Genomic DNA, 26,454 nt, shown 5'->3' with positions numbered 1-26,454 from the left:
AGTCGTTTCATGGGCTCCCTGGAGCTCAGTGAATAGAGTTTAAAATACTGTTAGTTTATGTATCACTGAATGGCTTAGCACCACAATACCTTAAAGACCTTCTGCTTGGTGGAAGGTAGGAGGTTGTACTAACCTACTGCCTTCTTATTCACTACAAATCTGGAACAAACTTCCAGAAACCTTAAAACAGCTGAAACACTGAGTTTCTTTAAATCAAGGCTAAAAACCCTTCTTGTTTAGAGTTGCTTTTGAACCATAATAAACAGAATATTGATCGACATTTGATGTGTATTGATAATTCTAATGACGGCACTTGAGAAAATGTAATGTCTGTTATTCGTTTTCACAACTGATGCGAGTATATGATGCGAGTATGATGTTCTTTTATGTTTCCCTTTGTAAAGTGCTTTGAACTGCCATGTTGCTGAAATGTGATTTACAAATAAACTTGATTGATATGATGCAACTGACCGTTCACACAGACCAGTCGTAATCAACATTGACAGGGATTTGAGTTTGGTCAGGGACTCCAATACAATTTTTTTTTTAATTCCTTGACTGCCACCCTGGATCAGATCAGAGCATGCCTTTTTATATCAGTACTGTTCACCCCATGCTAAGACGCTGATCATATTACATAATGCAACCTTGAGCCTTCCAATATCTTTGCCAGTGATTGTAGAGAATAAAGTTGTAGTCCATCATGTATAGCTTCTAAAATCTCAGTCTCCTTAACTGTTCGATTTTCTTTTACTTGTTTGCATCAGACGGAGGTTGTTAAAGGACCGTGTGGCAATGTGGGGATGACGTTCAGGCACATACCCGCCTTGGAAGGTGATGCAGTCTATGTCAGCATAGAAACGGTAACACCCAACTCTCCTGCATCCCAGGCTGACCTACAGAAGGGCGATCGCCTCATTGCTATTGGAGGTATTCGTTGTTTATTTACTTAAAGAGAAAAATGTATTTTTGAAAGTTTAAAAGACACAAGGTGACTTTGTTTTACTGAAGGAAAAAATGTGTGCTTTCTTTTGACAGGAGTGAAAGTGACGTCTTCAGTTCAAGTGCCCAAACTGTTGAAACAGGCAGGAGACAGGGTGGTGGTGTTATATGAGAGACCAGTTCGCCATCAGACTCCTCCTTTAGGAAACCTTGGGACTCTACAGGAGGGACTTGGTCAGCTAGAGGAAACCGGCTTCACTCCCCAGCCAACAAGTTATGAGGAAGACCCAGCCCCCATCTCCAATCTTTCTGATATATCTGACAACAAAGACATGGACTCTGAGTTTGAGGAGTTGCTTGTGGACACCAAACTCAACCAGCCTAGTGGACCTACTATAAGTAACACAAATATCAGTGAAACCAAGGAGGACTTCTTACTTGCTGTTAACCAAAGTCCTAAAAGAACAGTGGCCAACTTGGCTTCCAAGCCCCTTGGTACTATATCACCCATACTGAACCGAAAGTTAAACCTTGTCGGTCTGCAGTCTCCGCTAAAGCCCCAGCCCAAAGAATCGCCCAAACCCTCACCACATAAAACCAGCAGTGAACCAGGTGAGAGTGTGCATCGGCCCACTGTTCTTCCTCCACCTCCTCCTTCACGTCCCCCGGTGCCACCAAGACCACAGATACGGTTGACGTCTGCATCCTCAGAAACCAGTCTTCTGGAAGGTGTTGACTTGGTTACAAACACTGTCGTTACCACCACCAGTGCTTCTGAAAAATCGTTAGACAAGATTTCAGTTTGTGGAACCACTGAGGATAAGAGTGGCACAGAGAAGACGAGCATCAAGCAGTCTGAAGGAAAACAGAATACAAAAGCAGCAGACGCCAGTGATGAGATTCTTAGTTCTTGCTCTGTTACCAGCAGCAAGGCAGATCAAGCAAAGGACAAAGTTTCAGAAATTTCCTTTGGCACAAGAGACAGTCTAGATGACCACTCACTCTGGGAATCCCCAGAAACTATATTTAGTAAACATACAGCATGCTGGTCCAAGGCCTCTGTGGTGTTTGAGGTGGAGACTCACCATAAGTATCTCAATGTGGCCCTGTGGTGCAAAGATCCCTTTAAGTTAGGCAGTTTGTTGTGCCTGGGTCATGTCAGCCTCCCATTGGAGCATGTGGCACTGGAATGTATGGCTACATCTTCTTCAGAGTACCAGAGCATCTTTAGGTTGGGGCCCCCAGAGCCAAAAGCAAATGTCAGCCGCACTGCACTACGCAATCTCAGCACGCACAAGGGTTTCAATGAAAAGCTATGCTATGGAGATATCACCTTAAACTTCTGTTACTTGGCCGAGGGTGAGTTAGAGTGTCCGGTGGGCTTGATCGAACGGGAGCGTGAGGGAAGCCTCCACGATGAGGATTTGAGAGAGAAAGAACCCAATCCCTCTGCGCCACGTGATGATTTGGCTTACAGCACTATGCAGTCACAAGAAGTCCGTCACAACTTCCACGACACGCAGTTCCAGAACCCTACTTGGTGTGAATACTGCAAAAAGAAAGTTTGGACGAAGGCAGCCTCGCAGTGTATAATTTGTTCCTACGTTTGCCATAAGAAGTGCCAGGATAAGTGCCTTGCTGAAAGTCCTCTCTGTGTGGCAACGGCTGAACGTCGTGGCGCTGATCCTGAAGCCAAATCCACCATGAACCGGGCCACAGGGTTAACGCGTCACATCATCAATACCAGTTCACGTCTGCTTAATCTTCGCCAGGTACCCAAGACACGACTCGAGCAGGTGACCGATGCGGTGCCTGGAGCTGTGGAACCGTCACCCAAGCAAACGCCCAACACATCTGACAACGAGAGCAGTGACACTGAGACATACACTAGTGGAGCAAGCCCATCAAAGCAGCCAACTAGCGGCAGTGGCACCAGCAAACTTGTACGAAAGGAGGGCGGACTGGACGATAGCGTCTTCATCGCCGTAAAGGAGATCGGCCGGGACCTGTACAGGGGCCTGCCCACAGACGAGCGCTCGCAGAAGCTGGAGCTGATGCTGGACAAACTCCAACAAGAAATTGACCAGGAGCTGGAGCACAATAATGCTCTTATGATGGAAGAGAAGGAGGCCACGGATTCACGGCGAAAGGCCCTCATCTGTACTGCTCTGGCCAAGTCAGGTGAGAGACTTCAGGCCCTCACTCTTCTGATGATCCACTACCGAGCAGGCATAGAGGACCTGGAGTCTGTGGAGAGTATGTCTCCTTCAGAGCAGCAAGGATTCAAAAGCAAAGCGGAGAGTCTGGAGGAGGAAGTTCTTATGGGACCAGAGGTGTATGACAGCGACATCTGCAGCCCTGTGGAGGTGCCGTTGATGGATGAGATCAGTGAGGAGCAGATCTGTGTGGAGGCACTCCACTAGTACCAATTTGGAAAGAGATGAAAACGTAACATGTGGATTGGGTTTGGGCTTTTCAGCAAGGCAATGTCCCATTTATGATTTTGATACTGAGGATTTTGTCCAGTCCGTCCTAAACACACGGGCGTTGAGGTATTTTCACTCTCACCTTTTTATTTTATTTTTCTTTAATGTTAATGAAATTACGGTTTTGAGATTTCACTACTGATGTTTTTATTTTTGATCCCATTGCAAGACCTAGGTTGTCTTTTGTTTTCATTGTCTGTGCTAAGTGTTTGTTTTTCAGGTTTGTTTGATTTGTTTTGTTTTGTTTTACTGCAACCCTTGTAATCTTACTTTGATTGGAGGTCTTTGCAAAATTTGCACATTTCTTCATTTTTTGAGGGTGGAGAACAGTAACGTTTAATGATTGTTCACTTTGAGAATTTGCCTTGAGAAACAGGCCAATCTGAAGTACGGATGAGGAATCGTCCATTCGTCCACTAACCTATGATTGCATTCATCCTTCCTTCTTGTTTCGATTATATTTTTCCCAATAAATGTGAGAATTTTGGCAGCAGCTCAGCCTGCTGCAACAGTTCCTTTTAATATTTGTTACAATGTATTTATGCACTGGTGGTACTTTTTTTTTTTTCTCCTTCTTTAATTGCTTGTAACTAAGTTTATTTTGAGTAATTAGTGGTACAAGATGGAATTGTCCTGGCTGCTGATTTTAATCTATTCCTCTGCTCATTATTATTTATTGGACTTCCAACATCTTGTTTTGTGCAGAATACTTCTCCATCCTGGACTTCACTATGACTCTTTTACTTTATTATACAAACCATTATGGATGCAACATCAGAAATCCTTAACAGTTCACCTCATTTCTCTGAATAAATGCTACACCCGAACGCATGTAGATGTTAATTCAAGCTGTTTGCTTTCATTTATGTAAGCGAAACTAACTTCATGTGGATTACACTCTTTTTGCTTTAGGATTCTAGCCCAGATGAATGTATATTTGTTTAGTGGGTAATGTGTGCTTACAGCTTTGTTTCTCAACCTTCTTTATAAAACTAAAATCCGCGGTGCAGCTCATGGCAGCCAGCTACATTTTTTTTCTCCCCCCCAAACTCAACATGTTTTGCATCCGAGATCAGTTAGTGCGGCTGGAAATGAGACGTTCACTATGGGAAAGAAGTTTTCCTATTTTTGTGCTACCAATGCAGCTCTTGTTGGGTGACCAGTAGAAACTGCAGCTTCCCATGCAGGTGTTACGACGCATTCCCCTCTTGGAATGAAACAATCATAGCAAGATGCTGAGCTAGAGGAAAAAATTGAAAAGAAAAAACAAAACAACTAAAACAGACATTTGGGAACAGGCTACTGCGTTTTAACATTCTATGAAAAGTAGTTGAGGGATTTTTTTTTGGGTGGGGGGGTGAATTTTAAGGGAGGGTGAAAATTTTTCCTTCTGTGTTGGTGGAATTAGGTTGGTGTCTCTCTTTATTGACCACGAACAAACTAAATATGTTCTTTTTTTTTTTTTTTTTTGCACAATTATTTGACCAAAGATGGAGTGATATTTGCAGAGTGATGTCCTGCCCATGTTCACTTAGTCTTCTGCTGTGAGGCTGAAGACGAAACACACTTGCAGCACAAAGCTTCCTCTTTGTGTTGTTTCCATAAAACGACTCACTTGCTTAGGAAGTTCGTAGAAAATTAACAATTAAATGAGCAAGTGTTGCCCAAAATGCAACATTCATGTCCAAGAGAGAATTAATAAGCCAGAGCCATAAAAAGCAAAATGATTCTTTTTTCTTTTCTTTTTTTTTTTTTAAGATTCCTGCTTACTGCTCCACCTCCAACTCCCTTTGCAGAAATTTTTCAAAAGTGTATTTGGTTTTTGTTGCATTGAAACTGATGATCAGGAATAAATCCCAGATTCTGTGATCTGTTCTTTAAACTGTGGGGGGGGGGAGGATTTTGTGAAGTGGTGAACTCCCGAAAGAGTAGTTGACTTTAAACTGTACATCCCTCCGTTGGGCTGTGAAGCAATGTTCTCGCTTCTGCTGCTTATTCTGTCACAAAGAACGCTTCTGCCCTCATCGTCCCTCAGTGGCCGAATGACTGCCCACCACAGCTTTCAGCAGGTCAACATGGTGTTTGTTCTTTTTTTTTTTTTGGTGTGTATTTTAAGGGGTGTTATATAAAGTTTTGGAGAAAGACTTGTAATGAAGCTTTATTGTACATAGCTTAAATAAACAGGAATAATTGAATTCCAACCACCGTTTTGCCTTTTTTTTCTTCCCAGTTTACTTTCAACTTTGCTGAGTTTTAAACACAAACTCATTTTTAAATGTCTTTATACCAGACATCTGCTTGTGAGTGATTGAAAGTAGAACAGTTGGTCCAAGTCCTTGTCATTTGCTTCATTTCTGATTAAAGACTAGCTTAAAACGATATAGCTATTTGTACTGAGTCAATCTCGTCCAAGGCTGCTCTTCCAACAAATCAAATGTTGGCCTGAGTGAACAGAACCTGAAACATGCACCATTTGCTTGGCCAATTGAATTTGACAAATTCAGTGATGTTATCAGCTTAACTCTGTTCAGTTTGGATCCCTTTTGGTAACACTTTTTTTTTTTTTTACTGGAACATAAGATTACTGCATAAGATTATTCTCAGTAAAAGAGAAGATTTCCTTTTTGCTGAGAAATATTCTGTCTCAGTAAAAGATGTACAGTATTCTTTTCAGGTTTGAAAATGTACCGTTTCTGAAATTCAAGAGTTCGTAATCCACAAAAAAGAAAAAAACTCTGTCCATCCGTCGTGTGTGGTTCTGAGGACAGGCCTGTCCTATTACAAGGGTTGGTGGCAGCTTTTCCAGAAAACTACTGAAACACTGAGTTCCTTTAAATAGAGCCATCCATCCATTTCCTGTACACCCTTGTCCCTTAGTGGGGTCAGGAGGGTTCCTGGTGCCTATCTCCAGCTAACCTTCCAGGCGAGGGATGGGGTACACCCTGGACAGGTTGCTAGTCTGTCACAGGGCAACACGGAGACAAACAGGACAAACAACCATGCACACACACTTTCACCTAGGGAGAATTTAGAGAGACCAATTAACCTGACAATCATGTTTTTGGACTGTGGGAGGAAGCCAGAGTACCTGGACAGACCTAGACAATAACTATAAAATATTTAAAAAAGGCAATAATTAAAAAAACCTAAGATAAATTAACAATGCTAACCCTGGTGGTGGCACATATAAAGCCTGGTGGCCCGCCAGGCTTGTAATACACTGAGGGGAAACCCTCTTAACAATATATAGAAATTAAAGTCCTACTTCTTCATTTATGCAACTGTTATGTTGAGACTAATAATCTGGAGTGACGCAGTTTTTACTGCCTGTAAGGGAAGGCATATCATATCGTATCATATATTCTAGCTTAGGATGGGTTTCTTTGAGGATCTCGGAATATTTTAATGTTACTGCAGCACCTTTTTGCAAAACAAAACATATATATATATATATATGTTTGGTTTTTTCCCCCCTACTGTTGTTATTCAAGAAGAAAAATGTTCCGGTTTTTGTTGATAAGGAAACAGAGGTATTGTGCAAGCATCTGCAAAGTAATTGAAGCCCAGTTTTAAGATGGACAGACTGATTACAGTGTACTGTCTCCCACATCTCCCTGTCATGGCAACTCATTGTGCTGTCTTCCAGCACGCACTTCAGGCAATCAACACGAGTATTTCCTGGAGCATGCTGAAAAAGCTCGTATGTTGCTTGACTCATTCTGAGCTCCCACGGCTGGAATATGAAATCACATGTAAAGAAAGACGGCCATTTGTAAAATACTCAACGCATTTTAAGGCGAGAGAAGCTAATGGTGCTGAAAATCCAAACTGTCACTGGATTTGATTTCAGTGTCATCGTTTCCATGGAGAGAGAGAGAAAAGCTTTTTAAGAATAACGAAGGATCATACGTCCCCACGAATAAAAAACGAAACAAACCAATCCCAATTTGTGACACGTGAAGCCATATAAAGAATTTACAAACGGTATGTTTCTGGGTAAAGAACATTTAAAATGAAATCCTTCTCTTCAATCTGTCATTGATTTTCCTCCTCAGCTGAATAATATGTGCAGCTGCAGCCAAAGGAGCATCAAGTTCTTCTGCTTCCTGTACTCCATGTTCAGTGTGGTACACCATGTCACCAAACAGCACACTGACAACTGGTCGCCCTTTAAATAGGCCGATTGACTGTATCGCATTACTCTACAATAATTGTGAGAGTTGAATTTGTAAAACCTTTATTCGTGAAAACAAAACAAAAAAAAACAAAAAAACAAAAAAAACATGGGCTTAATAGTTTCCCCAAAAATATTGTTAAAATCTTTTCTCCTTTTCCTAACCTAGTACAGTGTACAGTCTCACAAGCTGGATATATTTTTACACTCCTATTTGATATGTTTTTTTAAAAAAAAAAAAAAAAAAAACAGGACAGCAGCTACTTTTGTTAACTGTTAACCTGTGTTGCCAAAATTCAACATACAAAAGCAGAAACAAAAACAAAAGGGACCCTACATTAGAACCATATAGATCCTGGACTGAAAATGTTACAGATTCTTCATTACGTTATTATGTTTGTACTTGCTGCTTTTTTTTTTTAATTAATTTTGTATCTTTCTTTTTTTCCATGGGTTAGTCAAATTCTGTGGAATCAAAGCTGAACACATGGCCAAACGAAAACCAATATTCTTGGTTTAAATAATGAATTACTTTTGGCACTACTGTTGTCCCCTTGCAGCTCATCCATAACATTTATTTGCATCAATTTGAAACAAATGTAACAAATTTCCCTTACCCTTGTTGACATATCACACACTTAGCAGTTATCACAACCCGGACATCAAGTTCCGCTAATATTTTCTAGACAGTAATGTTGACACACATGAACTCAAAGGGCAAAAAACATTAAATATGAACAAGTTCTGGATTCGAAATAAACCGTCAGAGAGACTGTCCTCGCTGCCCTTCCTGTCTGCAAAGTGCTTTTTGACACATCTGAATAAGGCTGTCGGCTAAAACCACTTGTCACAAAATGCACATTTTAAGAACAACTTTGGCTTCCTCCGATACGACTGTGAAGAGAACACTGAACAGTGACGACCAAATGCAGGAACATTGACGTGGAATTATCTTGGCTGTGATGCTTCATTTTATTCCCCGGGTTTCTTTTCTTTTCTTTTTTTTTTTAAATTTTTTTGTACAACAAAATATAGAATCTGAGGGGGTTCAGCTGCTCGGCTGTCGTCTTGTTAATCATAATCGTCATATTCTGGGTCCATGTCGTCGCCCTGGTAGTACGTCCCCTGCGTAGTGTAGGACCTTGTCTTCATTGAACAATTTGTGTCCATCAAGATCGCCTGCAAAGACAGAAGGAATTGGTTTTCTTATTAAAATAACAATGATAATTTTCCTCACAACCTCACCTGGATGCATGAAAATTATTCAATGCATTCCCAGGGTGAGTACTCACACAGACTGACTGTTATTGAAAGTCAAGGGCTATAAGCGTTGGGCAATCTGCCAACAACGCTTCCCTCCTAACAAAGGAGGGCAGCCGCCATTTCTTTTTAGCATCATTTTTGGGGAAACTGCTGAGAAGATTGCAGCTAAGAAGAAAAGATTTCTGGAACAATCCAAAAACTCCAAGCGGAGTTTTAGCTGCAGAGATGAAGTTTCAGCCTGTTGGAGCAAGCTCGGGCTGTGCTACAACATTTTATTGCTAGCATTACAGATCTTGCTGTGATTTATCCAGAGGTGATCAATTTCACAGCAAATCAGTAAATTGATCTGCTGTGAAGCTTAGACAGTTGGACAATGGGCCTTTTGCCTGAATTATAAAAAACCCCTGTCTGAACCCATATACGTATCAGAAGACTCAGAAAAGATATAAAAATCCCGAAGATAGGAAATAGCAGAGGTGATCAATAGATGGCTGTAAGATGAACAACAGTGGAATTAATGAGCCAATGAATGCTGAGTGGAGTAAAACAAATGAGCATTGTGCCACAGAGTGCTTGTGATGACGGCTGATCTACCAGGAATCACACACAGGTGGTTAAGGCGCTCAGGCAGGTGGATGGATTAGATCAACAAAACACTGCTGGACTCTATCAGGCCAGCTCACAAAGATTAGCTCATGTTGGTGGGATCAAAGTCAGACACAATCAAACACTGGTGGCAAACGGGACCAAAATATGAAATATTGGAGATCAGGCACTGAGACGGACGGTCGACCTGTTCAGGGTGAACCGCCTCTCACCCATCGACTGATGAAGACAGGAATTAATCCCCATAGATACCCTGCATGAATGAATGGATGGATGGATGGATGGATGGATGGATGGATGGATGGATGGATGGATGGATGGATGGATGTGTTCCTGTAGATGCTTGAGTTAAATGGCTGACCTTACTGGCCTCCGCTGACCTTCAGTCCAGCTCTGCTAAATTTTCTCAATGTTTCATCACAACCAGAAGGTCTTATGATCTGACTGACTGTAATTCTCCAATAAAGTCCAAAACATGCATTTTAAATGAATCATCCTCAGATGTGCGTTTGGTTGTCTGTCTCAGAGCTGCTCTGTGATGAATTGGAAAACCTCTTATTCTTTTTTACGCGCTAAAAATTTCTTAAACCGTGAGTCAAATAAAATACATAAATAAAATGAGCTAAGGCATCTGGAGGATAAACTGACTATTTTTTCTACTACTCTCCAATTTGTTTTCGTCTTTGTTTTGCTCCATAGAAGCTCCATCTGGCCTCTAGAAGTAGCCTCTGTTGTGTTTAGTTGTGATGCCTCTGTAGGGGGACATCGTCTGAGGTAATGCAACAGCAACTAAACGTTCTCCATCTCCTGCTATTGACTTTTCACTTTATATTAACATGGAAAGAATTACTACATCAGTTCTTCTGTTTCTTTTTTCACTCTGTCTCCTAAACCCCTCTAGTCGGCCAGCCTGAGCCAGGTTCTCTAACAAAGCTCAAAATCACCACAAGCAAAACATCTAGGTAAAAAAAAAAAAGCCATTGTGAAATTGAAGGAGTCTTTACAAACCCACGCAGAATAAAATCCAGCCTTATTCTGCTGATCCAGATAAAAACCACACAGTCTGATGCGGCTGTTTTTACCGGCTCAGTGCTGCAGTCTGCCCTCCAGGCGGGCCGAGATGTTCTTTACATCGTGTTTTTGTTTCAGACTCGGTTTTCTTCAATAGAGCTCAGATCAATTTAATACCAATATGTTTCTACAGTGTAATAAACACAACTCATTGCTTCACTTTTTATTTCGATCCCGCATCCAGGTGGCGAGGTAACCTGTTAACAACCTGGAAACATTTACTTCTCAACAGATTCTCCAAAATCCAATTGACGTGGAACACAGTGGCGCTGTGCTGTATTTCGCTTGGGGCTGAGCTAAACAGGTGATTGTTTTTTTTATTTTTCTCTTGAACCTTGCTTGTTTGTTTTTTTTTTATTTTGTTTTTTTTAATCAGTCCACTACCTGCTCAACGAGCCAAATTGTATTCTCAGGCCAAAAGTGCACAATGCATTAAACGGAGGTAAACAGTAGAGAAATAAATGAATCTTTTTTTTTTTTTTATGCTTTGGCTGCTTTCATTTTCATTTCATTTTCTGTCCAGGGTGCACCATCCTGGAGTTTTTGATTTTGGGTAACATCTCATTGATGGACTGGTTCCTATAGGCAGCCTTGAATTTAGGGTCAAAACTTACAATTTTCTCTTCTTGTCCAGGCGGATTCTTAAGGAAGAAACAGAGAGGAGCGAAGAAAATGTCCACTACTCCGATGATGGTCATCAGCCAAGGAAAGCCGATGCTCTCAGCTATGGATCCTCCAATGGACGGACCTGCAACAAGGAAACACTGCACAGATTTGTTTGCTTGACTTTTTTTAGTGCTGAGACGAATAAATCTGAGTTGTAGATTAATAGTAGACAGTCAGAGGACACTGAAGTCGAGTTCTGGAGTTTTGATTGTCATATCTTAAATAGAGAGGCTGTTTGTGAAGGGAAGTAGATCTGGACCAAAGGCTGGCGAACAGTTGGTGTTGGAAAATAATGAAGCATTTTAACACAAGCATTTTGTTCATTCTTGAACAAGAGCACATATAAGATCAGATCAGGTTTGTGGAAAGCTTTAGTTTGTTTCTCACAAGAGGATGTTGAACGTTTTAGTTGAGTAGTAAGTCATTTGGGTGTAATTTACTCAGTCAAGAGAACCAACTTCTGTTCTCATCTCTGTGCTGCTGTTGTTTAGGCGATCTTTGAATTCACCTGACAGTCATAGTAGAACTCGTCCTGCCTTATTGCTGGTTATTTTTGAAGCAGTGTTAATACGTTGCTCCTCTCTGAACAGCTTTCACTGCAATACTTCCTTAGCAGCAACTGGCTTCTGCTTTCCCTTTTAAATCAGGTGGAAGGAGCAAGGTGGTACATTTTTAACTCCTGTCTTTTCAGTTTTTTGAAAATAAAATGAATAAAGGGTACTGTTAAAACTGCAAAAACATTTTTTAAGAACCACTGCAGCACCTGGTGTAAACCTTATAATAATAAAATCAAATAAATAAAATTTTATTTGTATAACACCTTTCAGCAAGTGCTTTACATCATAAAAACGCAAAAAATACAAAGTCACAGAACACACAGTCAACAATATTACATTTTGTCATCATTACACATTAGATTATTGATTAATGTTTCATGATTAGGTTTCAATAGCAACTCGGCTATTTGGCAGTTTTCTGCAGGTTTGTTCCAGATTTGTGGTGCATAGAAGCTGAATGCTGCTTCTCTATATAACAACAACAACAACAACAACAACAACAACAACAACAACAACAACAACAACAACAACAATAATAATAATAATAATAATAATAATAATAATAATAATAATAATAATATTCATAAAGCCCTTTAAATCTCCAATCAAAATATCAAAGGTCTCATTCACATGCTGATGATGGCAAGCTACTGGATTGTAGCTACAGCCGCCCTGGGGCAGGCTGACTGGAACGAGGCTGACTGGAACGAGGCTGACTGGAACGAGGCTGACTGGAATGAGGCTGCAAATTTTGCGCCATCGACCGTTCTGTCAACACCAACGGGCAAGATGGGTGAAGCGTCTCGCCCAGGGACACAACCAACAAGGCCGTATCATATTAATTATCTCCATGTCCTGATTCACAAAGGTGCAGAATTAAGTTTTTTATTTTACCAAAGCTGGAGAGCCTCACCAGAGGCATAGGTAAATCACACACGTCAAAACTCACTGTGTTAATAGATTCTAACATATGTTTCACTCAGGTTGTGCAACACATTGCAGTCAGATGGTAATTAGGGTTCCAAGCACACAGTTGTAACTGTGGAGATTCTTCATTATGTTTCCTGACCTGTGCTATGGGCATTGGTCCTGTTGTAGACCAGAACATCTACGAATACCTTTATCATTTTTTTTGTATTGGGGTATGCATTGCCAGTTATAGATTGAAATGGCATATTACTATGGTTCATTAAAAAGTCATGAAGTCTGGGGACATGGATAAATGTTTATATTACTCCAGATTTAGAACCAGTCATCAGAGAATATGTTGGCATTTCTATGATAAACCATTTTTAAATATATATTTTTTAATTTTAACTCCAAATCTTATTATTATTATTATTATTATTATTATTATTATTATTATTATTATTATTTTGAAGTGGATGTTTTGTGATCCAGATGCAAACAGAGTCGTTTTACAGTATCTACGGTTACACAGCACACATTTTTAAAACGTGTTACACATTTACCCGTAGCCTGAATGCATTGTAATTGCAAAAGAAGTAACCACCGTCCTGCAAATTCACAACTCTTGGCTGACCTGCAGTGACACCTGCACAGGCCAAGCTGATAGGAAACAGGGAGGAGAGCTTTGCATGGTGCCCTCACCTTAAAGGAGTCAAGACCAGACAACACTGGGCTGACAGGATGAGGAGAGGATACCTCAGGATCAGAATGGCCTCATCCTCAGAGTATCTTGAGGATACTTGCCGCCCCTGGACTTGCTACCCCAGGGGCAGACTTATTCCCTCTGGGGTAGTGCCAGGGGCTCAGACAAGCTTGGAACCTGTAGATAACTGCTGGTAGTTCTAGTTTAAAATTTCTGTAGATACATTTGTATCTGAATCTCACTATATTATGTGCAAATGGTGTTGAATTGAATTGCAATTAGATCAAATTAATGTAAATGAATTGCATTTGGCCAGTTTACCTAATGGCTCTTTAATGAACTGATGTGGATAAACAAACTCATTTATAAAAGACAAAGTCAGTAAATTTCTTACACTCAACAGACATAAAAAAAAAAAACCTTAAGTATTCTGACATAGCTTTAGCTATTATTTAGCTAAATAATTTGTATCGTTCAAAAATTTTTATTTTTGGTTTCTTACTTACCCAAAGCAAATCCCATGCAGAAAGCTACATCAGCAATGGCATACACACTTCCATACACGGACACATGCCTCAGGTCCACCAAGTAACCCATTATAGGCATCATGGAGGAATCCACCATGCCTGTGAGATTCATTTAGAAATCATGTGTAACTATCACTTCAGACTACAGCAACAAAGCAAATAGACGTGAGAACTCACCAATAGCAAAACCAACACCAAAGTTTGGAAGAATAAGACCGTAGATGTCTCTGGCAAAAGGAACCTAAAGCAGACAAATTAGTTATTAATTATAGTCTCTATAATTTATCACAAATTTGTGATAAAATCACAAATTCATCCATTCAGTTAATTATGCTTTCTCCTTTAAGAATTGTGGGATGTGGGAGGGCTGGTGTCTATTTTAAGTGGTCATTGGGCGAAAAGGTGGAAAACACTCTGGACAGGCCACCTGTTCTCCAGACACACAGCCAGGAAAACACACAACCAGGAAAACACTAACATCTACAGGGCAACTTAGAATGTCCAAGCAGCAAACATGCACACTGAGCTGTGGAGGAAGCTGGCTTACAATCCTGGCATGCACAAGGAAAACAGAAACATACAAACTGTAGCAACAAGGGCCCAAACCCGGTTGGCCACTCTGCTGAATCCCAATAAAAAGTTCAGCTTCGGTTCATGTTTTACATCCATTTTAAATTGATACTTTAACCAAGTACTGCTGATAAAATTTACTTTAATAGAGGTGTGCGTTTACTCTGTTTCCTCAAACGTCTCTCATATACTCACGCAAATAACACTGAAGCCGACCACCACCATTCCAATGAGAGCACAAAGCCATCTGGAAAACAAACAGGTGTTGTCACAGCTGACTCATTTTCAACGTAAGGGAAAATGGATGAATGTAAGGTTGGCAAATCAAATACATCAGAACATTTTCTACAGTTCATAGGTTTGTGAACTTCATATGTCATTTACAGAAAGCTTAAAAGGAACCATTTAAAGCGTTGTTATACCATTTTGCAGTTGTTGGGTGAATCACAACAAAAGGCAAATCTGCGTAACATGATTATTGATCCACGTTTAAGACATGGCAGTTTTTAACATTCCAGGAAAAGCAGACATTTGTACAAATGAAGCTTTTTTCATTAACTAAGGAAGTTAAGATAAAAAGAAAAAGAATCAAGTCATCTCTTATTTCCACAAGCATGTGAAGTAGTCAGGATACAGTCCGTCACTAATCTAATTGTTTCTAGCCAACAGTCCTTTGAGTAATGACAGCTGAGATATTTACTAGTGTTTGGAACAAAAGTGGCTGTTAGTACAAGTGAAGTTGAATGCTGCAGAAACAATGAATCGAGAGGAGGAAATGTAAAATGTACTGGTCAGAAAGTCGTGCATAAGGGGGGTTAGGAGTTCAGTTTCCTGTGAAAATCACTGTGTGTTGGCAGCTCACGTAAAGCTACCCGTTTGTGTGCTGAAACAAACAATCTGACTAAACTGGCTCTGCTAAGGCATTCTGCCCAGTGTGGCTGCATCACTCAGGGGCTTTTTCAATGTACTTTTCATAAATTAGCAAAAATGAACAAATTAGTCCTTTTGTCCACTCAGAGTGTTTGAAAGTCACGTAATCTTCTATGGACAAACACCTGATGGAACAGTTTGGGCAATCTGTCACACTGGTTGGCACCACAAAATCAACACAATTGCGGTGAATCAGCAAATACTGCAGGTTAAGCCGTCTCCCAATTTTAGTACTTAGTTAAAGGGGATGAGCAGAGGTTGGATCCATGACTGGATCTTTCAGATCAATCAGAAGTGGATAAGGCACCTGGTAGATAGTACATGGCTATAGCTTTAGGGCTGCCGATCCCCAGAGCCATTCATGAACACCTTTTGGAACAGTGGAAGGACACATGAGAAAAGTCAGGGAGTCATGTGGCGTTGAGATAGAGATGCACCACTACAGGATGGACCAGGGCAACAAACTGATGGAAGTGTTACGTGTTGTAAGTAGACAGAACCCTCTACGTCTGATAGGTCTCCTAACGTCTGGATAAAGCAGTGTTATTCTGGTGCAAGTGTGTCCAGAATTTGAATAGGCTGACTTCTTCTTCTTCTTCTGCTCCTTAATTAGAAAATTGGGTCACATTAAAAGATGTCTCCTTCTGAAGTTCCTCAGATAGCATACATCTTTAAGATCAGAAATGTTCCCATTTGCCTTGTGGTTCACGTTCATTTTTACAGCACACAGTTAGCATCGCAACAGGCCGCTCCTTTGTGACTAACAGCTGACAGCTGATTGCCTGACCTGAGACTTGACAGCAATCCCAGCAATATCTTTAGAAAGGACAAAAATTACATAGCAAAGCCGTACATTTCTAAAAATGGAGCAGAGTTTATTGTACAGCCTAAAATACAATAGGTTGTACAATAAGCCTATTTTATTTGTATTCAAAGTGAAATTGGCAGTGGAGAAGTATGGCAGCACAAGGGATTGCTGCAAAGTCAATGACACGACACAACAACTCTCCACTGTTCTCAGTGAGTGAATGACTCTGCTGAGTTTTCTAAGACGGAAAACCTTTTAACCAGTTTTCAGTTGGAATCTTTATGGTTGATATGGAATTTATATTTATAATTGGATTTTAAAAAAAACCAAAACATTTTTTCTTTTTCTCTAAAGTATCTTGAGACAACTTATGGTGTTAATTGGTAGTAAACATTGTTAGCAGTTATCACTGATTCAGGTTTGGTGTCATGTTGAGTCACAGACAAACTTCACCCACCTCATGTCACCGGACTCATCACTTGTCCCTTTCCCTGCTGTCTTTGTGGGTTGACTGCCCTGTGGTGAATGTGCTCTGATATTGATTTGATTCATACTAATGAAACTAAGTGATGAAGAGTTCGTTCTAACATTGCTGAAGAAATGCACATATTCATCTGACATTTTCTCCTCTTGTAATTAATTTGTTTAAAAGCTCCAGATAAAAATTTCCTGTTAAAAATCTTGCTTGAATGACTTATTTTTTTCTTCTCTTTGCAACTTATAAATTGATACTGCGAATTTGATTAACCATATAAATGGGCAGGGTTCATGAAGAAATAAAGGCTGGGTTAAAAATAAACAAAACAAAACAAAAAACTGTATATAAAATGTCCAACGCTCTTATACTTCTCAAGAAATGTGTTACAGTAACACTAACCAGTACAATGCTCTTGTTCAGCATTGCTTGCCAAAAGACAAAATCATTTTTACAGAAAAGTCTGCATTTTTATAAAGAAATTACTGAATGCCTTTTTCTGTCAAGGCTTCAATAATGGCACAACCACGCAAACATTAAAACCCCTGAAACTCATTTATAGGAGCGGAAACAGATACCACATCCACAGAGGCAGAGTGGAGGAAAGTAGATAAGGACAATTTCCCTCCCTACCTTCCCATCTTGTGTGCCAACGAGCCAAAGATGTTGGTTCCAATAAGGTAGGAGATGGAGGCTGGTAAGAAAGCGATGCCTGGGCCACAGACAGAGACACAAAGGGAACAGAGGTGTGGGCAGAAAGGCAAAGATAAGGAGATGTTTATCAGTGTCGCACACAGAGCTGCTGTACATCTCGCATTGTGTGTAATGAAGTCTCCTTTCCACCTGCCAGCATGTGACATCCTAATATCCTGTTCCCCTTTCATCTTCTTTATCTGACCTAGACTTCATATACAAGCGAGCAGGAAAAAAAAATATAATAGAAAAGTCTGTGGCAAGGCAATGTCAACAACATTTGCTAACTGACAATTTAAACAGAGCTTTATACGCGCACACACACACATATACACACAGCCCATAGTTGCAAGTATACCTTCTAAATACATTTGTCTACATTTTAGCACTTTAAAACATCAATCGTCAGTGCCTTGATGATAGACCAATGCAAAGTAGATCCTAATGATGAAGTTAAAAATGTTACTTTGACAAACCTCAAATAAAATCCAGAGCACCTGATTCCATTCCAAAACAAACCCATTAGTATGTATTTTCATTTCTCCAACAAAGCTGTTTTTGCTAAGTCCTTAGAGGTTTGGTGTTGGAGGACAAGCAGCATCGTGAAGACCAGGAAACCCGCAGACACGGAGGAAGTTTGTAGAGACGCTTAAATAATAACCAAAACTGTGAACACCTTCCAGAGTTCCTCATTGGAAAGGGGAAAGAGTAGAGCACAACCACAAACCTCAGCTGTATACCTCAACCAAACAGCTTGACAAGGACAGCACCATTCAGAGAAGCAGCTACCTGACCAAGGTAACTCTGGGGAAGCAGCAAAGAGTCCCATACCTGGTGTGGGAAAATGACCTGGTTTGACAATGACAAATTATAGACTTTTTAAAAGTTAGAAGAACAACAATGTACGTAGAAAGGAGTCTCGCTTACAGTTCAACACAGTGAACCTGAACCAGGAGATGTTCTGGTTATATGCTGTGTTTTTTTGTTTTTTTTTTCCACACTTGTATGCTTCTGTGGCGGTGTAGGTTGCGGTGTGTGTTTTGTGTATTTTCTGCTTAAATACCTAGTTGCCACTTCCTGGTACACATGGTCTCCATCATCCAGATTGGCAGGGTTGGTTCCATCATGGCAATTGCCATGTTTCCAAAACAAATGGCACCTGCAGATGAAGATTAAAGATAACTACATACAGTCTCAATTATGGTTTATTTTTGTTCTTTGGTGCTAATGTGTTTTTCCTCCAACAAACAACCATCTGGAACAAGATACATAAACAGCTCCGGCCAGCTGCCTCTGTTACCTGTTTGATCCCATTATGGCAGATGTTGTTTTATAGCACTGGAGCTGAAGAATTTGGTTAGAATCACGAACAGCTATGCTAACATAAATACTACTCTTCCTTTCAAAGTCATACTTTTATGACGGGATGGCAAAAGGAACCATAAAACATCAACAAAATTTTACATTGAAATAATTTATCAAGGCAACAGCATGCTCATTTAGTGTTTGTGTTATTATATTACATATCTCCCCAGTCTACAAATAAACATAATTTCAGTTTGGACTATTTATGTGTTGTTTTTATTTTCAGAGGATTTAGCATAAGATCCATCCTACCAGATAAGGAACAGAATTGTCAACCAAACTAAACCGAACCAGCATTTTCTGTTAAATGTATGTCTTTTAGTTCAGTCCATTTGCCAATTTTTTATTTTAGTTCATAACTCCAACTAAAATGTAACCACTTTTGCCAATTTACAGGCAGTAGGGAGGAAGTAAACCAAAAATTCAACAACTAGTTTGCATCACAAAGTCTCGATCATTACAATAACTGTCAACACCCTCTGTAAATATTACCCTTTCTGCAAATATTTAGAGTTAAATATAAAGGTAGCCTTGATCATGACGTTCTTTCTGGAGTACTGAGGAGGTGTCCATAAGAAGGGATGCAAACCTCTAAATAGCTACATTGATGAAAGAAAAAAAGGGGAATAAAATGTGTGAAGTATTGGGTCCAGACAGTGGGGTGTGGAACTCTCTGAAAGGTCAGATGAAGGAGCTTTTCCCTTTAGCTCACCTGGAACCGGCCCAGAGCTGTTCAAGGTTTGCCCACATGTGGTGAAAATAGTCTGAGTGACATAAAACTTCGCTCCCTCTGTTTTTCAGACTGTTTAGCAAGCAGCACTGGAAGTCGTGATTTGAACCAAGCAGAGCTGTTCTGTTCTGTTAGCTTGGTAGCGTGGCCACATGACCTGAAACAGCATCTGAGTCCATCAGTCTTCCTACTCTTTCTTCAACGCCATTAAACAAACATCCCTCAAACCTGCAGTGCTGCTACTGCTTCCTTACCGGCAGCGATCAGGATGTACGGATCCTTCATCAGCGTGAACAGTGGCGTTCCCTTCTGACTCTGTGTGAAAGAAGAAAAACATGTAGATTACAACATACGGCATTGCATGTCGATACCTATGAGCAAAGCAACTTATAGAAGCATTGCACTGCAAAACGTTTCTTATTTATAACCAACACGATCAATAACAACTATTTACAAGCTGCATGTTTCTTCTGTTTTCTGTAAAGCGCTTTACAAAATTTGAATCTTTAAGAACAGAAGTGCTAATAATGAAGAGTCAAATAGATCATTTCTGATATGAACTGAGAATATGACTGCGGTGACTGACAGACTCTCAAACAGTGGAATATTAATCAATCAACAGATGTGACTGATATATTGGTTATATATAACATGCAAGAAAGGAGGTAGAAAAAAAGTAAACAAAGACAAAAATATTTATGGAAAATTGAAGTCTCACAAAATTGATTATCTCTCAGTTTCAACTCAATAAGGGTAAATTCTCTCTGTCAGGGAGCCACTTGATTGAATAAAGGCATTATACTTAATTAAATATGCATTCAGAGTTTAATGTAAGTGCCAAAGCCTCACATCACTATGTGAGGCTTGGACAATTTCTAACTTGGCATCAGGGGAATTTCCCTTCTGTTCCACAGTGACTGTTCATTAGTGCAGAAAACTACAAAGCTAGCATGGACACCTGACTGGCCTGCACAAAACATGGACTGGAACCTGACTGAACACCTTTGGGATGAATTAGAACAGACTCTGAGAGGCCTGGTCCTCACAAATGTGCTTCTTGGAAAATGTTGTATAAAACTAACGCCAGTTTGAGCACATTTATTCAGTTATTATTATTATTATTATTATTATTATTATTATTATTATTATTATTATTATTATTATTATTATTATTTTATTTTTTTTTTATTTAATTTAATTTAATTTTTTTTTTTTGCTTAAATCTGTGTATAAAAACCAAAATAAAGAATAACTTATAAAATATGTAGAAAACAATGCCCAATGCCGGACAGATAACCGACACAGTATGACTTATTAACAGTTGCAGGGCAGCTGGGTTGCATATTCAAGCTGAATGGATGAGAAACACACTGACCTCAGGTTCCACCTTGGTAGGCTGAAGAACAAAGAGCTGCAGAGCTGAAAAGATATATAAACATTAAGTAAATAAAACAAAAAGATGCTGGAATCCAGTTGATTAGAGATGATTCAAAGTGGTGAAGAAACCCTGAGCAATAGTTAGGAGTCTGCCTGTTCTCCATCGGCGCTTACCCCCATCAAAGAGCGCCAGGAATGCCAGAATGAGGAAAGGAGCTGTTTTCCCAACAAAGTCGTACATCACACTGCCGAACGGGGGCCCGACTGTGGGAGACAACAATGACTGAGAATCACTGCAGTTAGCACGTCCGATCAGTCAATGAATGTATGGATGCCAAGAAAGGGCAACCCTATTTTTTCTTGTTGTAAATGACAGTCCAGGTACAGAGTTTTATAAAATTACATGTTCCTTTCTATTTGGCCTTTGTCCTTAAATGATGGGCTCTATGTGTGGCCAATAGTGATATCTACTGCTAAACGAGATCAAGGATTGGCGTCTTTGATCCATGAATTGCACCATGTGTTCAGTGACTGGACCTGCTTTTCCAAAGGCAGCAACATGCTCACCTGTTACAGATTTTTTCAGTCACTATGGTGCATTTCTCAAATCATTTCTGAGATCTGCAGAACAGCATGGGCTTTTCTCAAAGCAGCTGGTCCAAACAACAAAGCACCATGGATTAAATGGAAAAGGAAGTTTCTTTCTCAAAAACCCTTAGTTCATCTCTCAAAATTAAATATGTGTGCGAGTGAACATGCCAGTACTTCGGAATGACAAGTCCTTGTTTTCACCGTGTCTGGATAAAACACTCTGTTACATTTGGTCAATGTAACAGAGGACTCTGATGCAAACTATGGATAAGGTTTTAAAGACAAATAATGTAAGATGTAAAAATAGGACATCAGTTAAAAGAGCCTGGACACATTTACTCTTTTACTGTAATTTGTTGAAATGAAAGATTTTATCATTATGATAGAATGCAGAGCACAAAGAAAACATCAATCTCCTAGAGGAAAACTGTACATGCAGTGCTGTAGGAATTAAACCTGGAGGCTTCCTATGCTTTTTCCCCAAAATGTCCCAATGTGATTGAGGCGACGTTCAGGTCGGATGAATGCGAACTGGACGTTAGGTCACATTTGAATCGAATACGTGTTGGATATCTGGTTCGCATTTGAAAAAGAATCCAACCTGTGATGTTCAGGCTGTCATGAAAAGATCAGATACAGGTCGCATTACGTCAAAAATAAAAAAAATAAATTCTATGAGTCTCAATTTTTTAGACATTTGTTTGTGTTATCCAAGGCCTGTTTGTCTGACGGGTGAATTCCCTGTCAGGGAGCCAAAACTGCATGAAATGAATGACTGAGAGCAAATTATTCTAAAAATATATATATTTATTCACAGGATCCCAATATTAACACTTCATTTGTAAATGAAAGGATTTTACTGCTTCTAGCCACAAAAGTATCAATAAATAAACTGTTACATGTCACAATAAACTGTCATGTGCCATACTGTTTATGGCTTGTGTTTGTCCTGCTGCTCAGTTCAGTTCAGTTCAGTTCAGTTCAGTTCAGTTCAGTTCAGTTCAGAGAAGAGAAGAGAAGAGAAGAGAAGAGAAGAGAAGAGAAGAGAAGAGAAGAGAAGAGAAGAGAAGAGAAGAGAGAGAATCTCTGCACAATATTTCTACCCATCAAGCTCGTCTGTCCAGGGAGCCACAGTTTGTTTCCATCTTGGTGTTGGAGGTTCACCACGTTTTCTCAAAAAGTATTCAAAGTCAAATCAAAAGTGGATCTGTGTGGTTGCCTGTGAGCTCGATTGGACACAGTTATTGGTTGGTGTGTTCTGATTGGTCAAAGTATCTATCTATTTCACATTAGCACGCTGCTATCTAACATAGCAGCCATCAGGAAGAGTAGGCCCACCTATTGTTTTCAAAGCCATGCTAACTTATTCATAGTGTTCTAAAAATAGTGAGATTATCTTCCTGGTTGCCCTTCATTGGGACATTCTGCCTCTGTGTTAAGGCTACGTTCTGTTTAGCATTTTAACCTTTGCAGATAAAAGTTTATTACTTGAAGACAATCACTTTTGACATGTATTTTACATGCATATAATTTTCACATAATTTTTTTTTTTTGGTCATAACTTAATTTTTACATTTTGAACAGTGTTAAATGTGGATGATATCAGAAGCAATCTGTACAATTTAAAGATGTCACCTGCCATCTGTGCATGAACGAGTATGTTTGAGGTCGGTTTCTTATTCATCCCTTGATGATACATTACGTCCCTCCACCCTCATAACTTGTTTCTACACGATGTGTTTAAGCCATTTATACACTGTCAGTTCCTGACCTGATCCAGAACAGCAATGGACTTGGACCAAGGGAAGAAAAAAAAGGTCAGTGACATTACATTAAAATTGCATAATACTTTCCCAAAAATTTTTCTAAAAAAGATCACAATGGAATGAGTTGGGGGGGGTTAAAGTAAACTTGTAAATCATATACAAAGACTATCCGGTTTTATCTGGATAAACACACAGGACAAATCATGGTGACGTGGACCAAGACAGAAGAGGTCACTGGTTTTTACTCAAGGGTGATTTCTCCATTGGCCATAACACCATTGATGTGTTGAACCACTAAGAATCAGAGAAGTGGGACACACATTTTATGCGTCCTGCTCTACATCAATCCAGGTGAACTTGGTTCCTTGTTTGGTTCCATTATCCCAGACTGATTCCTGAAAGTGTGTGAACGACGTGTTGCTGCATGGATTGGTGAGTTATGAATGACCAAAACGGGCCCATCTATGCCGGTTTCTCATCAAAATGTTTAATGAAAGAAACTAAAGCCAAAGCTATGATACCTACATTTAACTCAAGATGTTCTTAAACCCAGTGCTTAAGAATGTAGCATGATTCAGTAAAAGCTGGGGAAAACCTTAGCATAGAAGGCATTTGTTCCAATATTAGAACATCACCAACTTTCAAATAGACAAACAGACAGACAGGTTGTCTTCAGTTTATAAAATTAAAAGGTTATTTACCAGCCACTGACGAACAGGAGGAGCCAACACCTTGAAGCGATCTGGCCAGAAACAGCAAAGTGTAACTGGATGAAAAGGCGAACACTTCACAGCAGGAAAAAACAGCAGAATTACAAAGAATAAACCATCAGACACAGAGCAGGCAGGGCGGCTTATTGATCATCAGCACTGATTTGATTGAACTTACTGATGGTAGACAGAAACATGATACAGAAGCCAGCAAATATAGGAAGTTGGTATCCAATTCTAAAGGGACACAGAAGGTAAAAGGAATGTTATTTCTCCGCAATAGCAATATATACATCATGTTTTGGGTTGCAGAAATACATAAGCATTTTTATGGAGAATTGAGTAAAAGCCAAGCAGGTAAAAAAAAAAAAAAATCACGTTAAAAAAAAAGAAGCCTCTATTTCATCTGAAAATGTGAGGAAGAAGCAACGACTGAGAAAACTGTTATCAATCTGAAAACAAGGCAGGAACAGAAACCCTTTGAAAACAAACTCTTAGAGTTTTCCATAACTCACAAGAGACATTTGTAAACAAGGTAATGTAAGCAGTTTTTTAATTTTTTTATTTTATAATTTCCTGTTGTCTTTTCATTTTGCTTACCTCTTACAAATAAGAAACCTTAATTTCCACAATCTGTCCTCCTACTGTGTCCTTGTGTCCTCATGTCGGTTCATTACAACCTGTGTTAGTGAGGACTGAAAGGCTAAACCAGCCGTGTTAATCCAAGCTTGGTTTTCGTCAGATCAGAGCTGCAGTGTTTTCGCAGTAAACATCAGGCACACTTGAATTGTCTCGATTTGTCCTCTGTCAGGAGTGAAAGGCACAAACAAGCTGCAATGCCTCAATTACTGCATATGAAGTGTCGATCTGAAAAACTAAATATTGCTTTTGGGATAAATGTTGGAGATATCGGGCAGTCGGCCCTTTGCTTTCCCTCTAAAAACGCGTCTGGTTATCAGGGACGGGGCGGTTATGTGAAAGCCGCAGACTTGCTTGAGAATCATTTATTAATGTCAATTTATTGAGAGCACGTACTTTTGCTAAATAAATAAATAACACAATATCTTATCTAGCAGAGTTTTTCTTTGCTTCTGGAACTGTGAAAATATTTGCTCCCTTTTGCAGTTCTTCAGTTTTTCCTTTTTTTTCATGCTTAAAAATGGTTTTGGGGTTCTGAGGCTGTGGAGTTAGCAGAACAGGTGATATAAGCAGCCGATCTCTAGAACAGCTGAATACTGCAGTATAACTACATGTTCATCTGTATTAAGAAGTTTTTTTTGCCATCTTTACATCATAAGCTTAGTGGTTAAATCAAATACTAATGGGTCAAGCTGGGTCTGAAACAATAAATGTGAGCTGTGGCTACTAATGGACACAGTTCCTTTGTAAACCAGAAACATAATTCAGATACAAACTACTGTTAAATGCTCACCCGCTTTCTGGACCTACACATAAGAAAGACAGCAAAAATGGCTGGTCAAGTAATTGGAAGATTAAATGGTAATAATAATGAAATACATGAAGAATATCCTCCAGCGATGCCAATCTTGAGCAGCCAGACAACCTAATCATTTCAGCACATCATTACATCTAAGGCACAGCACCGTTATGTCTGGATGCTCTGAGTCTAAAGCCAACAAAGATCCAAATGATTATATTTGCCGCATTGAGAAAAATGAACCTGTGGTGAAGTAAATTTAACACGACTGAATCAGTGAAACCAGCATTAAAAACTCAGGTTAGTATCTTTACACAAATATATGTCCATCAGTTTGCTGCCCTGGTCCAACCTGCAGTATGCTGAGATGTCTTTGCTATTTATCAACTTATTTTAGGTTTGCAATACTTAAATCACACCACATAATAGTTTCTTTTGTTTTTATATGTTGCAATAATTTATTATTTTTTTTAGGACATTGGTTTATATGTGACAGTAAGGATTAGCCAGCAAGCTATCCCACAATGCATTGTGCCACCACCAGCACCAGCAGCAGCAACTAATTAAACCACTTTTGTATTGATCACAAAAATTAGTTTTAAGATGTTGAAGGCGAAACAAAGACTCCAAAGCTTTATCTATGCAGTCAGTTCATCTAGTATGAGGATACCACCAGAGCAGCACATCTTCAACCTGTGGTCTACCCTCTGCTTAGGCCTCAGCAGTAATTATTATTGCACATTTCATTGCAACTTTCACAACACTGGGATAGCAGCAACCAGCTTGTTTAGTTGAGTCCATGTTTTGGTCAAAAATCAACTTCAGCCATACAGTCTAAGCAGCTCGGATCCATCGCTGTATCTATCTAGATTGTACATCTAAAGATGAAAAGATTTTTGTTCAGTTTCGTGTTAAACGTTTGCAGCTGCTGATGAAACGCTGGCTTTAATCTCAAAACTGTTTAGCTATAGTACAGAACTAAATCCATAAAAACCAACCAAACTTTTTGTCTTTGTGTCAGTGACTGCTCCAGTTATCAGGTCTGACAAGCTGATCGTTTGCTTCTTCTTCTTCTTCTTCTTCTTCTTCTTCTTCTT

General features: G+C 39.6%; 2 protein-coding genes and 1 long non-coding RNA gene across 3 annotated transcripts in view; 2 read left to right on the top strand and 1 right to left on the bottom strand.

Moving 5' to 3' along the window:
• Positions 1–349: 349 nt before the first annotated feature.
• On the top strand, positions 350–5,629 carry LOC106964383 (PDZ domain-containing protein 8). The gene is made up of 2 exons (XM_015059900.1): positions 350–930; positions 1,039–5,629. Exons 1-2 carry the CDS (start codon positions 804–806, stop codon positions 3,363–3,365), a joined length of 2,454 nt encoding a protein of 817 aa, XP_014915386.1. The 5' UTR covers positions 350–803; the 3' UTR covers positions 3,366–5,629.
• Positions 5,630–7,808: 2,179 nt separating this feature from the next.
• slc18a2 (solute carrier family 18 member 2) overlaps positions 7,809–26,454 on the bottom strand; it is a 30,505-nt gene continuing 11,859 nt past the window's right edge. Inside the window, exons 4-15 of the mRNA XM_015059897.1 lie at positions 24,098–24,156; positions 23,911–23,994; positions 21,027–21,170; positions 20,851–20,894; positions 19,730–19,790; positions 18,444–18,539; positions 17,321–17,399; positions 14,670–14,721; positions 14,082–14,145; positions 13,884–14,003; positions 11,157–11,290; positions 7,809–8,781 (exon numbers count right to left, since the gene is read on the bottom strand). Coding sequence (XP_014915383.1) covers positions 8,674–8,781; positions 11,157–11,290; positions 13,884–14,003; positions 14,082–14,145; positions 14,670–14,721; positions 17,321–17,399; positions 18,444–18,539; positions 19,730–19,790; positions 20,851–20,894; positions 21,027–21,170; positions 23,911–23,994; positions 24,098–24,156 — 1,045 coding nt within the window. The 3' untranslated portion in view covers positions 7,809–8,673. The remainder of the gene's footprint in view (positions 8,782–11,156; positions 11,291–13,883; positions 14,004–14,081; positions 14,146–14,669; positions 14,722–17,320; positions 17,400–18,443; positions 18,540–19,729; positions 19,791–20,850; positions 20,895–21,026; positions 21,171–23,910; positions 23,995–24,097; positions 24,157–26,454) is intronic.
• LOC106964384 (uncharacterized) lies at positions 14,728–16,528 on the top strand. The gene is made up of 2 exons (XR_001428410.1): positions 14,728–15,877; positions 16,375–16,528. It is a non-coding gene; the product is annotated as an uncharacterized LOC106964384 (long non-coding RNA).

This window comes from Poecilia latipinna, unplaced genomic scaffold (genome assembly GCF_001443285.1).
Source record: "Poecilia latipinna isolate Pla-1442-1.1 unplaced genomic scaffold, P_latipinna-1.0 Scaffold1667, whole genome shotgun sequence".
NCBI lineage: Eukaryota > Metazoa > Chordata > Actinopteri > Cyprinodontiformes > Poeciliidae > Poecilia > Poecilia latipinna.
This window is presented reverse-complemented; position numbering and strand designations above follow the sequence as displayed.

Excerpts from the sequence above, each read along its gene's own strand:
- LOC106964383 (XM_015059900.1), top strand. The coding sequence starts at position 804 with ATGACGTTCAGGCACATACCCGCCTTGGAAGGTGATGCAGTCTATGTC. Across the intron at positions 931-1,038 it reads TCGCCTCATTGCTATTGGAG|GAGTGAAAGTGACGTCTTCA; the intron begins GTATTCGTTGTT and ends TTCTTTTGACAG.